General features: G+C 40.4%; 1 protein-coding gene across 3 annotated transcripts in view; it reads right to left on the minus strand.

Moving 5' to 3' along the window:
- The window catches only part of LOC138735938 (aurora kinase C-like), a 29,293-nt gene that overhangs the window by 15,157 nt on the left and 553 nt on the right, over positions 1–13,583 (minus strand). For all 3 annotated transcript variants that reach the window (XM_069884619.1, XM_069884621.1, XM_069884620.1), the window contains exons 2-5: positions 9,985–10,033; positions 8,986–9,283; positions 3,187–3,241; positions 1,866–2,057 (exon numbers count right to left, since the gene is read on the minus strand). In XM_069884619.1, the coding sequence (XP_069740720.1) occupies positions 1,866–2,057; positions 3,187–3,241; positions 8,986–9,283; positions 9,985–10,017 (578 nt within the window). In that variant the 5' untranslated portion in view covers positions 10,018–10,033. The remainder of the gene's footprint in view (positions 1–1,865; positions 2,058–3,186; positions 3,242–8,985; positions 9,284–9,984; positions 10,034–13,583) is intronic.

Consider the following 13,583-nt stretch of genomic DNA (forward strand, 5'->3'; position numbering starts at 1 on the left):
CAGAAAGCTTCCTTTAAAGTGGGAAATTTTCAAATTTAGTTTAGAAATGTAGCTGGGTGTAAAAATGGCAACCTTATTGAAGATATCCAGTAATCTAATAAACTACAAGCACAGCTATCCAGAGATTTGTGTGAGAAGCAGACTATGCCAGTAAACAAATGATACTCCAAGTTCACCACAACCCATCAAACAGTGTATATGGAGACTTTTTAAACTCTTAAAATCAACAGAAACTATAATTCTACAATTCAATGGTCAATATTGTTTTAACAGGAAGAATTTATGGAAATGTACAGATTTTAAAAATGAAACAGCATCTACTGCAAACTTTCAGTGAGACTTGCTAACTAGCATTAGCCATGATATCAAAGTTTCCATACAAGACAACAATCTGTTTGATCCAAACAATATTATGCATAGTACCTCCTCCATACCAGTCAAGCAGATTTTTAAAACTTGAATGTTGCTGTTCTGTCATCATTTCCAGTTCTTTGCAAACCCAGTTGAAGGAATATATCCAAGAAATTAACAGTTTAAACAAGATTAAAAGGGACAAACCAGTTGTAAGAAGTAGGCATTCAATTCTCAAATTGCACTGGAAATTCAAATCAACATTGCTTCCACTGATTTCTGGTGTTTTAGGTTAAAAAAAACAAAAATCTTCACCCTACTCCATTTAACAGTACGGATATCCTGATCTCTAACATTGCAGTACTCTATTTCACCATCGGGTGCTGGATTACAGAAGGTTTTGAACATGCAGAACAGACGAAATGAAACTAAATTTCTCAGATAAACAGATTAGCATTACAGAATCTGAAAACAGTTAGCTACAATGGATCACGAGTAGCAGGTAATACAACTGATTGCTGGTCAATTATAAATCAACATGGACTAGCTAATACAAATGACTGCTCGAGATTAGAAGGAATTATTTTAAGTATTACTCAAGGATAAACAAATAGAGACAAGTTTTCTGAACTCTGCACAGACTCCTTAATTGGAGTTTAGGTATTGATAAAATAGGCCCCAACACGAAGATGTCACCCAATGCATTTTAAAAAAAAACTTTCCAGCAGTAAATTCTCAGAAACAAGATCCACTTTGAAAAATATTCAAATACAAATTGAATAGTTCATATCCACTTAAGATAAAAACATGCCAGCAGTTTTTTTTCTACATAGTTCATTAAATGATCTCTGCAGAAAACTATATGGAACTTGTGGATCTTAGTATTTAGATGGCAAAACAATTCCAGAAGTGTACCTTCTGGAAGACATTGGGGATGTGAGTTTTAGACTGATCCAAATATCAAATTCAGCTTGTGAAGACTACCTTGTCAGTAGCCAGGAAGTGTACAGCATTTATATGGCAGTCCAACTACCAACTATTACTCGATGGAATATGGAAATACAGAGCTGCGTTCCCCTGAAGAAAATAATGTATAATTTAAGGAGGAAATATGACATTCATTAGAGTGTGGCAACCTTATCTGAAGGACATAGGTACAAAGATATAATTTCACTCCTTCAGAATAAAGAAAATTAAAACAATCTATCCCAGCAGGGAAACGGTTGATTTTTTTTGACCCTTGGCCCCTTTTTATTTAAGTACCTGCGGTTTTTAGTTTTTCACAAGGGTCATTGACCTCAATATTTTGTATTTGCACAATTTCTCTAACTTTATTCTCTGTTCTATTGGGTCTTGGGGAGGAGAAAAATGGACTGTTATACACAAGTGTTGAAATAAAGTGCATTGTTGTCTGAATCTACGAGTCTTTGAAAATCAAAACTAAAATATTCAAAAAAAGCAAAACGTCTAGATATGTTGTAATTTATAACAATCGTACAACCTCAGAACTATACCTGAGATGTGATTGAATTTCAACTTCTCTTCTGAGTTGGTGTTCCACACCAGCTTTCTCAAGTTGAGATTTGAAAAGCACTTTTAGCGCCAAGATAAATCTGGACTGTCGTTCACGTGCCAAGTACACATTTCCAAATTTACCTTTTCCAAGTGGACGCCCAATATCAAAGTCATCCAAGCACCACTGTTTTCTTTAAAAAAAAAAGCATTGATCATAATTTGGAATTGTACAACACTGCTTTAATTGTGTTACTGAGAATAAATTTTTATCTCAAAATTAGAGGCATAATCCACTGAGTACTGAGTATCCACATTTGAGAAAGGTCTTAAAACATCAACAAAGTATATCAATGGGCCCCACAGGAATTACTGAATAATCACCCATTATTTCATTCACATTAGCATCCATCTTTGCAAATACACCAACATTTCAAACATCAACTCTTAAATTATTAAACTGCAGTGTCCCAAGAATGCATTACACAAACTTCGTTGAACCAGTTTCCCAATAACTTATTCCAATGAAGTAAAAAATTGATTTTCTGAACGCATAGTCTACAACCAATGCTTTTTTTGAATCTACAATCCGATTGGACTTGGCTGCAGTGGGTGTAATAATTTGATGACAGGTTTCGAGCCATGTTAGAGAATGTTAAGTTGGTAATTTACATTGAAAATACAGTGATCAAGGTTGTTTTAAACATGGTTAAAAAAGAGAACAGAAGTGCTGAATTATGGAGAAAGATCAGTCATGGAACAACAGCAACAATTTTAATCTTTTGATATTCATTCAAGTGTTTGATAACCGTAGGAAAGAAACTGTTGTGCGATTTCAAACATGAGAATGTTCTTCCTGATAGGACCTTTGACATGTTGACTGTTTTCCTGAGGCAATACGTATAGACATAGTCAATAGAGGAGATAATGGTTTACGCAATGACCCAAGCTGTATTCAGAGCTCACTACATTTTCTTACAGTTCTGGACAAAGCAGAAGTTGAGACACATCTACACAGGACAATTTCTATGGTGCATCTCTCAGAAGTGGCAAGAGACATTGGGGACATGCTAAATTTTTAGGGTTGAAGTGGAGGTGTTGGCTCACCTTGGCTGTAAGCTTCAACACAATTGAACTAGGACAGACTGATATCAAAAACAAAATTCTCCATCTTTCTCTTCTAAAATGAAACTGGTTGGTGGGGTGGCAAATTACAGTAGGTTAATATTCTCCTTCCACAATCACTTACAATGCAGGAAAGATACAGCATGATCTACAAGGTGGGAAGACAGACGATGAAATCACACCACAAAGATAACTCACTTTTTCTTTTCACTTCCATTTTGACGATCAACCGATTTATTCTCTGCATTTTTACCTATTTAAAAAATTCAGAGGAAGCTCAGAAGTAATTCACAAAAGTGCCTAGAAAATTAGATTCTTTAATCTCCTTCCAAAATAAAATCTTAAATCTTCATTAGATCTTTATTTGCATATCAAAAGGAAAAAGCATCTTCACATGCACTCAAGCAGGTACCATTTAGAAGCTAGTTCAGACCAAATACACAAATTTTAAACAATGGTTCTACTGACCATTGCCACTTAATTATATCAGATAAAAATTCAACTATTTGAATACCTCAACCCATAAAGGTTATCTGGCCTATGCATTTGCAGCATAGTTTTAAAATGAGAATTCCAACATCCACAGCATTTTGCTTTTGTATTAACACTGAGCTTTTTTTAATAACAAAATTATTTTCCACTCCAGGACATATGAAGTGGCTAAAATTTGAGGATAAGGTTTTACAAATCAAAATGGGTCCCAATTGCTAGAGCAGTTAAACACCAAAATATAAACAACATTTGGCTTCCTGTAAGAATACAATGCAACACTGCTTCGAAGCAACAGGTACTAACTTTTGAAACAGGCATCCATGACCAAACTACTTTGATTCAGAATCCTAATGCTTCTGATAAAGTATATTTAAAAAATAATGTAGACTACAATAGAGGCCAACACAATGGAATCACAGTCAGCTAGATTTATGGAACACTGCCCTGCAGTCAATAGACTATTTAAATTTGTATAACTACGAAGTTAGATTCAGTTTATATTCAGTCACTTACAAGTAAAAGACTTCCATTCATTGGAACATTAGAAATAAGTTATAAAACTTAAGGATGTCCTGGTTAGCAGAGTGGCTCGCACAGCACTGTTACAGCGCCAGCAATCAGGACTCGCATCCTGCACTGTCTGTAAGGAGTCTTGTGTCTAAGTGAGTTTCCTCCCACCATTCAAAAAAAAATGTACTGGGTGGGGCAAAAGGACCTGTTACTATACATCTAAAAATTTTTGAAATTGATCAATGCTCAGATAGCTTGTTTTAAATAATTGAATTCCTAATCAGAAATGGGAAATCAGTTAGCTTATCAGACAAAAAATATAAAACATTAGAGAACAGTCAAACACCAAGGGGAAAAAAATCAAATTAATGCAAGCCTGTAAACTCAGTATGGTTTTAGGAAACTAAATTCATGTTTAGTAAAATGTTTGAGAAAACGTTGTGGAGAAGAGAATCAGATTCCCAGAAGACATTGGATTAAGAACCTCAAACTATTTTGCAAAATTGAATCTTGGATGCAAAGATAGATTGATGTGCAAAGATGGGCTGATTTACAATTAACATTATATCTTCAGGTTAAGATGCAACCAAAAGTAATAAAGATCAATACTGCTGCACTGTAGCATGCGAGCTAACTGAATGAACAAATGAGACCAGCAGTCAGTGGGCTCATTAGAACGGAGGTTTATCGAGTCTAGCATGCTGCCCTTTAAGGTCTTCAAAGGTCCCAACCCCCACCTATGCACCAGAAGCCATGCAGACCCCGAGCCTGTCGGAAAAGACCAACTGCGCAACACCATCTTTGACGCAGCTGCTTCACGTTGCACGCGTTCACCCCGACCAACTATGTCCGCTGCCACAGAACCAACCATTTGCAATTCAAGTGACAATTCAAGGTCTGGTTGCTGAATCTGTGACAAAGCTAGGAAACGAGTCCTCAAATGGCCTACAGGTAGGTTAAGGAGATGATCGATATCTGGCACACGTAATAAAAGCAGGAAAAATTCAAGTTGTGCATCTCGCTGGAAACTAAATGTCTAAAAATGTTGATGAGCTACAAGAAAATGGCAGTGCTGTCAGAGCACTTAACAGCAGTGTTACTGCAGACCCATGGGGAGTTAGGAGCAGAGATAGTGCTCCCGCTGGGTCTAACCAGCCAGTCAACTACCGCCAGCTCCGCATAGGCCTTAAGCAGCCCGTTAAAGGAGCAGATAGTAGTTTTATTTAAAACCCCATGACCATGGGGCCTGTGCCCATGGTCAGCAGCAGCCTGAGGGGTTGTAGACTTCAGCAGAGAAGACTGACGCAGGGCACCAGATAAGAGGAAGTCTGATAAGAAGCAGAGAACAAAACCCACAAGACTGTGACCACTGCAGTGGACCAGTGAGGGGTTCTACAGCTGAAAGTCCCATGCACGCAGTGGGCTGCTGGCAACTCGAGGCGAAGAGCCCATGAAAGCTTTGGGCCGCTGAAGACTGGCTCGAAACTAGTTGAAGGGATATTGAAACCTGGTTGCAAGGGAATGCCAATGGCACTGAAGGGAGTGAGAGATTCGGATCTGGAGCTCAGGTTGCAAACGGTTTTGACTGTAACCGTGTGGCTGTGGAGGCTGCAGAAACGCTGGAGGTGAATCTATCGACACAGTGACTCTTTTGCTTCTCTGACTGTAAGAGGCGCTTCCGGCAATTTCTGCCAATGGTGAATCTGCCTGCCTTACAGCAGACAAAAACAATTTCATGAACTATTACACTGCTTTATTACTATGACAATAAATTGAATCTCGAGATGGTTACATCCAAATGCTCCCCCTCTTCCACATCCCCCTGCCTCATTTCCTCAGCACAACGTCAAGGACTGAAGGGTCCGTACTGAACCAACACACACATAGCTAAGAAAAATAGAGGGTTATGGGTGTGAAGTAGGGAAGACTTAGATTGTTAGAAGATATTGTGGGCCAAAGGGCTTGTTCTCTACTGTAATACTCCACGTTCTAAAGCAGTGCTTTCATACTCCTGCCGCATCACCAAAAAGCTGCAAACCTGGAAAAAACTATTTCCTGCAATCTCATGTAAACAATCATTGCAGAATAAACAGGGCCAAATTTGACACAAATAAACAAGATTTTTCTCACAACCACCATGTAAAGGTGGAACACGACCTTTCCCTTGTCGCTGACAAGGCACTTGGCAAGTACGACCTCCATATATCCCAGAGTATTGCAGTCTTCATTGGAAGGCAGATCCAATCACAGCATTAAATCGAGGCACTGTGGATCATCCACAAACACAATAGTTATTGCAAATTTTTGGGCCTATAAGTGTGTTATTTAGAGAGGGACTTTATTGAAACAGATCTTGAGTAACCTTGACAGAAACTGGATGCAGAAAGATAAAACCATATTACACAAGAACAGGCTCTTAGGCCAACACATCCATTTCAGCTCCTGGCATATATTCTCCACATTCCTGTTCCCTGCATATTCAGGTTTATTCGGCAGCCTCTAAAAGGGAGCTGAAAATAAGTCACCTTTTTAATAAAATGGTCCAATTTGTTTTAATGGATGACAAAATATTGTCCTGTTAGTTTTAGAAACTGCCTAGAAGGGTGAGGAGTCTTTGAAAAGCAGAGGTAGATAGCTTCTCAAAAAGGTGTAAATTATCAACAAAGTATCTCACAGAGAAAGGACAGGGCCAAGAGACCCAATTTTGTTACATGCATAACCATTCAAATTATATTCTATTGCATGATCTCAGGCAAGGCAAGAATGTCACCTTTACTCCTCTCCTTCCCACCCTCTACCTGTTCAAACCATAAATGGATAAGATAAAGTCCCATTAACTGCTGTCAAAGACACTCCCCACCTGCTCAAACCTATGTTTCTTGGCCAAGTTCATATCCATATCATCAATGCCTGTTGTGCAATGTGCTTCAGCTTTCAGGCTAAACAGAGTATTATCAAAATCATACTCAAAATTCAGTAGACATTGCCCTCATTAATCATATCCATTACCTTAAGAAATAATCAAATTAAATTTTTCCCTTTAAACTATTTTCCCTCAATTTCACAATTTCCAAAAGCTTTCCCATCAGTGAGATTAAATTTATTTTATTTAGACATACAACATAGTAACAGAATCTTTAGCTCATGAGCCCTTGTTGCCCAATTATACCCAAATAACACACCCCCCCTCCCCCGTACATTTTGAACAGGAGGAAACCCAGGGACACTTTGAACACAAACTCCTTACCGACAGCACCAGATTAGAACATTGGTTGCTGGCGCTGTAACAACATCGTGCTAATCATGACGTAAACCATCCCACCGAAATGCCAGTTACTGGATTTATCCTTAATGAATTGAATATGTGTTGCTCTCATCCTGTGGTACCACCTCCTCCTTAAACAAGTATTGCAAGATCAATCAATATTTCATTTCAGTGTTTTGTAAAAGTCCAAAAATGCATCCTATCCAACCCTAATGACTTATCAAGTCCAGCCAATTTCTTCCATCACCTCAGTGAATTAAAGCATCTAGATATTAATTACCTTCATTCTTGCTTTGAACCACTTTCTTCTTCAGCAAAGGAAATATATACCAGTTCATTAACACCACCATCAGCATTCATGTGCAGCTTCCTATGAATGGACTGGACTATTGCCTTAACCATTAAGAAAAATTTGAATCCCCACATTGGCCCCTCATTTTTCCTTTTTTTGCAATTTGCTTGGACATCACTGGTATTTACCACTAAATGCCAGTTTTTTGTTTCACCTTGAACCTATCATCCAGAGAGCTCTATATTTGTCCCTCGTTTTTCCATGAGGCTATGCCTCAACTCTACTTCAAACAGCTAGGCCTGTCATTTTTTTTTTAATCCAAAATTACCAAAGTCATTCTTGTCCCATTGAAAGTGGTGTTCCTCTGCATCACTTACTTTGGATTGGTCCTTTATTTCCATCCTTTATTGAAGTACCCAACCCACCACATTCCCCAATCCAGAAGTATTCCTCATTGGAGCATAAATATACTCTTCCAGAAAGTTATCTGGGACACATTTCAAGTTTTTCACCTTTGACCTCCAACCCACTCCCATTTTATTTTAAACTCTTAATTCTCCTGGACTTTCACTTCTCCAGAGATATACCACTAGAAGATTTCCTTTCCTATTCTCTAACAGCTGTTGTAACATCCCCTCTCTAGCATTAATTCCTCAATCAATCTGTCTGCAAGGAGTTTGTTCTCCCCGTGTCTGCATGGGTTTTCTCCAGGAGTCCAGTTTCCTCACGCCCAACAAAACCAAACCAGGGTGTAGGTTAATTGGGTGTAAGTGAGCAGCATAGACTCGAGGCCCAAAGTGGCCTGTTACCTTGCTGTATGTCTAAATAAAAGTAAATAGCACATATTAGGGTATTTCTTGCCCTTACCTTTCTAAAGTACCAATCATCCTGAACACCTGACAAGCACCACTCATACACAAGTCAACCTCAAAGCCCTTCACAAATTTGGGCAATACACAATTTGGCAGATATTCCAATACTGATTTTGCTGTTTTAAGCTACATTTGATACAAGAATGCCTTTTTTCCCCCCAAACATTAACATCTGATTTAATAATGTAGGTTAATTTTTCCAGCAGATTGCCATTTTGCTGCAATATTCCCGTAGCACAAAGCAGATAGCTCCATTGTGCACATCTCTGGACTTTTTGTACCCTACACTTATAAAAGAGCAATGTCAGGCTTAAAACACCCATACAATTTTTCTTAGCTGAATCTATGAAAAAGGCATTCATTTCACTCAAAAAAAAATCATGTGCTAACCCACACTTACATGAAAAAATATACATCAATTTATAAAAACATCAGAACTAACTGAAATGTTGGATCACAATGAATTAGCTCCAAAGAACAATGCTCAACTGGATAAATATCCAAGTTGTAACACAAGTTGATACAAAACATCTTATTCCACTTTTAACAAGGAGAAATATACTCACCATTATTTGGAACTTCAACAGACTGCGTGGTGGTTGGATTTCTCGTTGGTTCACAAATTTGCTGAACCTTTTGGCAAGCCTGCTTCAAGTGTGGAGTTACTTGCATGACATGTTTCATTTGATCAGCTGGCACTTGGCCCTTGGTTGAAACTGGATTGGCAGGTAAATTTCGTGCTCTAAGAGGTGGACGTTGCTGGCCTACATTACAAGTAGAGACCTTTTGTTGAGCTGGCAAACTCTCCAAGGGTGGTTGATTCTGCAAATTTCGCTGAGATTCCACAAAACGTTTTGCTGTCATCTTTCAAAAATAAAAATATTTTTGCTGAGAATGATGCACAATTACACTTAAATACCAGCTCCTCCTACTACTCAAGTGACAGGGTGTTGATCAAAAATAATTTTATGGAGCACTTGCTGAAAAACCCCAAGGAGCAGTCTCTTCACAGCTCTTAATAAATTTGTTCAATGTTTGTCAATGTGGTAGGAATGACATGACTCGAAAGGAGAGATAACAATAACTATTTACTACTATTTTCAGACAAGCGGGAGCTCTGTACAGGGGGGGGCCGTACAGCACCTGGATTCCGCTGAACTCAAGCCTGCCAATCTGGAACTCACGCACGAGCAGACCACTATCGCAAATAGTGGCTGTAGCACAATTGCAGCAGGTGCTGAGGAACTAGTTGACAAACAGATTTCACAAATTTGAACTCGTATTGTCAAAAATGGAATGCAAAAGAACCATTCTTGATCCCACAATGCAATTGCCATCCAGAACTCAAATTGCCTTGGCTATGATGGTATCCCAAAAATGCAAATCTTCACCTTGTAGAAAATCATTAACAGATAAAGTAATCCCATTCATCTCTCTTAAATCAAGCCAAGAAACTAAATGCACTTCACTCTACCAGTGAGCTTTGATGGCCAAGATATCAGAAAGGAATATTAATTAAATGATACCCCACACGAATTTATCAACAGCTTATGTAAAAAAAATACCTTGCCAGCTCCTTGTGTTGCGAGTTTCTCCATCTGTCATCAAAAAATCCTACAAAAAACAGGAATTTGCAATTATTCCTTACAAGACCCAAAAATCAGCATTTATTTTTAAAATAAACAGACTACATTCTTTATATCGATCAGTTTAAAGTTGATAGTTATGGTAAACAAGCCAGCAGTTTCGAGTGCAAATCAGCATGCTGAAGATTAAAAAAGGTAACCTGAGATTTTAAAATTAATTGGTATGTTTTTGATGGAGCTGCTGACATTTAATTGATAGCCAATCCATACTGTTTGGAAGAAAAATGTATGTTATTTTATTCATTAAAAGGAAAAGCATATAGACAAAAGATTTGTTGGAAAAGTACATCGTCAGTACAGAGTCAACAGATTCAAATAGATCAAGTGGGCAAGAGTCTGGCAGATAGAGTACATCAGTAAATTCAAGGCCATCCATTTTGGAAAAAAAAAGGCCAAAGATCTGCTTCCCCCAGAGTGGAAAATCTTGTGCAATTCTCTCCTCAGGTAGTAGAGGCCACCTCAATGTATACCTTTAAGACGAGCCAAACGCACACAAGATCAGCCAGAATTTTATTGAATGGTAGACTAGACTCAACAGAGTAAATGGTCTATTCCATATCTTATGCTTCTTACGTAATCTGGAAAGGAGTAATATAAACTGGAATGGGCTTTAGAATTCTTAAATTCTACAAGATTAAAACTACATAATAGTCAGTTTTGATCAACAAGGTAACAAAAAAAATATGGTTATAATATTCAGCTATTTATTCAAAGCCAAGCAAATAAAGGTTAAAGCCTACTAAATACTATACTGACTCAATAAGTTGACATTTCAAAGTTAGAAAGGCCAAGGAAAAAGGATAAGTGGAAGATCATGCATTTCAGAAAGTCAAACCCAAAGGCTGAGAACAGTTAATTGTCAGATAGGTAATAGTGTAGAGCAGGGGTTCCCAACCTGGGGTACATGTAACCCCAGTGGTACTTTTGCACTTTTCAAGGGGTACACTGGGTCTGAGATAATAACCACGACTGCACAATACATGGTGTTGTAATCTGCAGTCAGATTGCACAATGTTTTTTTTAATCCTTAATTTTTAGGGGTACACAGGAACCTATAAAAATGCCCAAGGGGTACAGAGGAACAAAAAGGTTGGGAACCCCTGGTAGAGGGATGTTGGGGATTTTTCTCTTTGAAACAGAGAAGGTGACTTGGAGGTGTGAGAGATGGGAAAACTGATCTAAAATTATGAACATGAAGGAAACTAAAATTCATACATCAGTTAATGGCTGTAACAAGTACAAACAGGATGAACTTGGGGATTAGGATGCAGGAAAGCAGTCAGCACGATTAACATAAGAATCTTCTAGTCTTTGTGACAAGACCATAAGACTAAGATAAGGAGTGGTAAGGAACAATAGAATGTAGGAAGTTGAGGTAACAGAGGTCTACAAGATTCTGAGAGGCATAGAGAGTGGTCAGTTTCCCCCAGGGTACCAATAGCTCTCTGAACCCTTCTCCATTAACAATGGCGTGAAGCAAGGCTGTGTTCTCGCACCAACCCTCTTTTCAATCTTCTTCAGCATGATGCTGAACCAAGCCATGAAAGACCCCAACAATGAAGACGCTGTTTACATCCGGTACCGCACAGATGGCAGTCTCTTCAATCTGAGGCGCCTGCAAGCTCACACCAAGACACAAGAGAAACTTGTCCGTGAACTACTCTTTACAGACGATGCCGCTTTAGTTGCCCATTCAGAGCCAGCTCTTCAGCGCTTGACGTCCTGCTTTGCGGAAACTGCCAAAATGTTTGGCCTGGAAGTCAGCCTGAAGAAAACTGAGGTCCTCCATCAGCCAGCTCCCCACCATGATTACCAGCCCCCCCACATCTCCATCGGGCACACAAAACGGTCAACCAGTTTACCTATCTCGGCTGCACCATTTCATCAGATGCAAGGATCGACAATGAGATAGACAACAGACTCGCCAAGGCAAATAGCGCCTTTGGAAGACTACACAAAAGAGTCTGGAAAAACAACCAACTGAAAAACCTCACAAAGATAAGCGTATACAGAGCCGTTGTCATACCCACACTCCTGTTCGGCTCCGAATCATGGGTCCTCTACCGGCACCACCTACGGCTCCTAGAACGCTTCCACCAGCGTTGTCTCCGCTCCATCCTCAACATCCATTGGAGCGCTTACATCCCTAACGTCGAAGTACTCGAGATGGCAGAGGTCGACAGCATCGAGTCCACGCTGCTGAAGATCCAGCTGCGCTGGATGGGTCACGTCTCCAGAATGGAGGACCATCGCCTTCCCAAGATCGTGTTATATGGCGAGCTCTCCACTGGCCACCGTGACAGAGGTGCACCAAAGAAAAGGTACAAGGACTGCCTAAAGAAATCTCTTGGTGTCTGCCACATTGACCACCGCCAGTGGGCTGATAACGCCTCAAACCGTGCATCTTGGCGCCTCACAGTTTGGCAGGCAGCAACCTCCTTTGAAGAAGACCGCAGAGCCCACCTCACTGACAAAAGGCAAAGGAGGAAAAACCCAACACCCAACCCCAACCAACCAATTTTCCCCTGCAATCGTGTCTGCCTGTCCCGCATCGGACTTGTCAGCCACAAACGAGCCTGCAGCTGACGTGGACTTTTTACCCCCTCCATAAATCTTCGTCCGCGAAGCCAAGCCAAAGAAAGAACCAATAGCAAACACACAAGGACATCTGCACAGTGAAGGAATTAAAATTTAGGGGAGACGTCAAGGGTGTTTTTATTCTGCCCTTCCCCCTCCCCCTCCCCCTCCTCATGGGTACCTGAAATGCTTTGCCGGTGGCTGAGATTAAGGGGACTTAAAGCAACTCATACAGGCACATGGAGGAATCAGAATTTATTGCCACGAACAAGCCACAAAATTCAGTGTGGTGAAAGAAAAATGGAGCATTACAAGATAAAGAGGGTAGGAATATGGCAGCACAACATCAAAGTTTCTATGAAGAACTGAAATGCATTTAAACTTCAGCAAGCCACTGACATGCACAGATCTGCAGAATCTTGAGCAGCTAACGACAACTGTCATTTATTTGGAATTTCGAGTCACAAGGGATATTTAAAAGGGACATTATTGGGTCAAAGGTTATGGGGCAGGAGGAGGGGAAACCCCATCAGCCATGACTGGAACAGCAAAACAGGGCCTCATTCTGCTCCTACGAAGCAAGGAATAGGATACAACAATGTCGAGACAGTATTAGAAGGGGCCACTCGGTAATAATTATTCCTGCCTAAAGAGTGGCCCACAGGCGAGGGTTTTTACAAACCCACTAAACCTAATCACAGCCCCGGCCCCCCCCCCTCTCTCCCCCGCCCCCCCCCTCTCTCCCCCGCCCCCCCCCTCTCTCCCCCGCCCCCCCCCTCTCTCCCCCGCCCCCCCCTCTTTCCCCCGCCCCCCCTCTCTCTCCCCGCCCCCCCCTCTCTCTCCCCGCCCCCCCCTCTCTCTCCCCGCCCCCCCCTCTCTCTCCCCGCCCCCCCCCACTCTCTCCCCCTCTCTCTCCCCGCCCCCCCCACTCTCTCCCCCGG

The sequence above is a fragment of the Narcine bancroftii genome, chromosome 6 (assembly GCF_036971445.1).
Source record: "Narcine bancroftii isolate sNarBan1 chromosome 6, sNarBan1.hap1, whole genome shotgun sequence".
NCBI lineage: Eukaryota > Metazoa > Chordata > Chondrichthyes > Torpediniformes > Narcinidae > Narcine > Narcine bancroftii.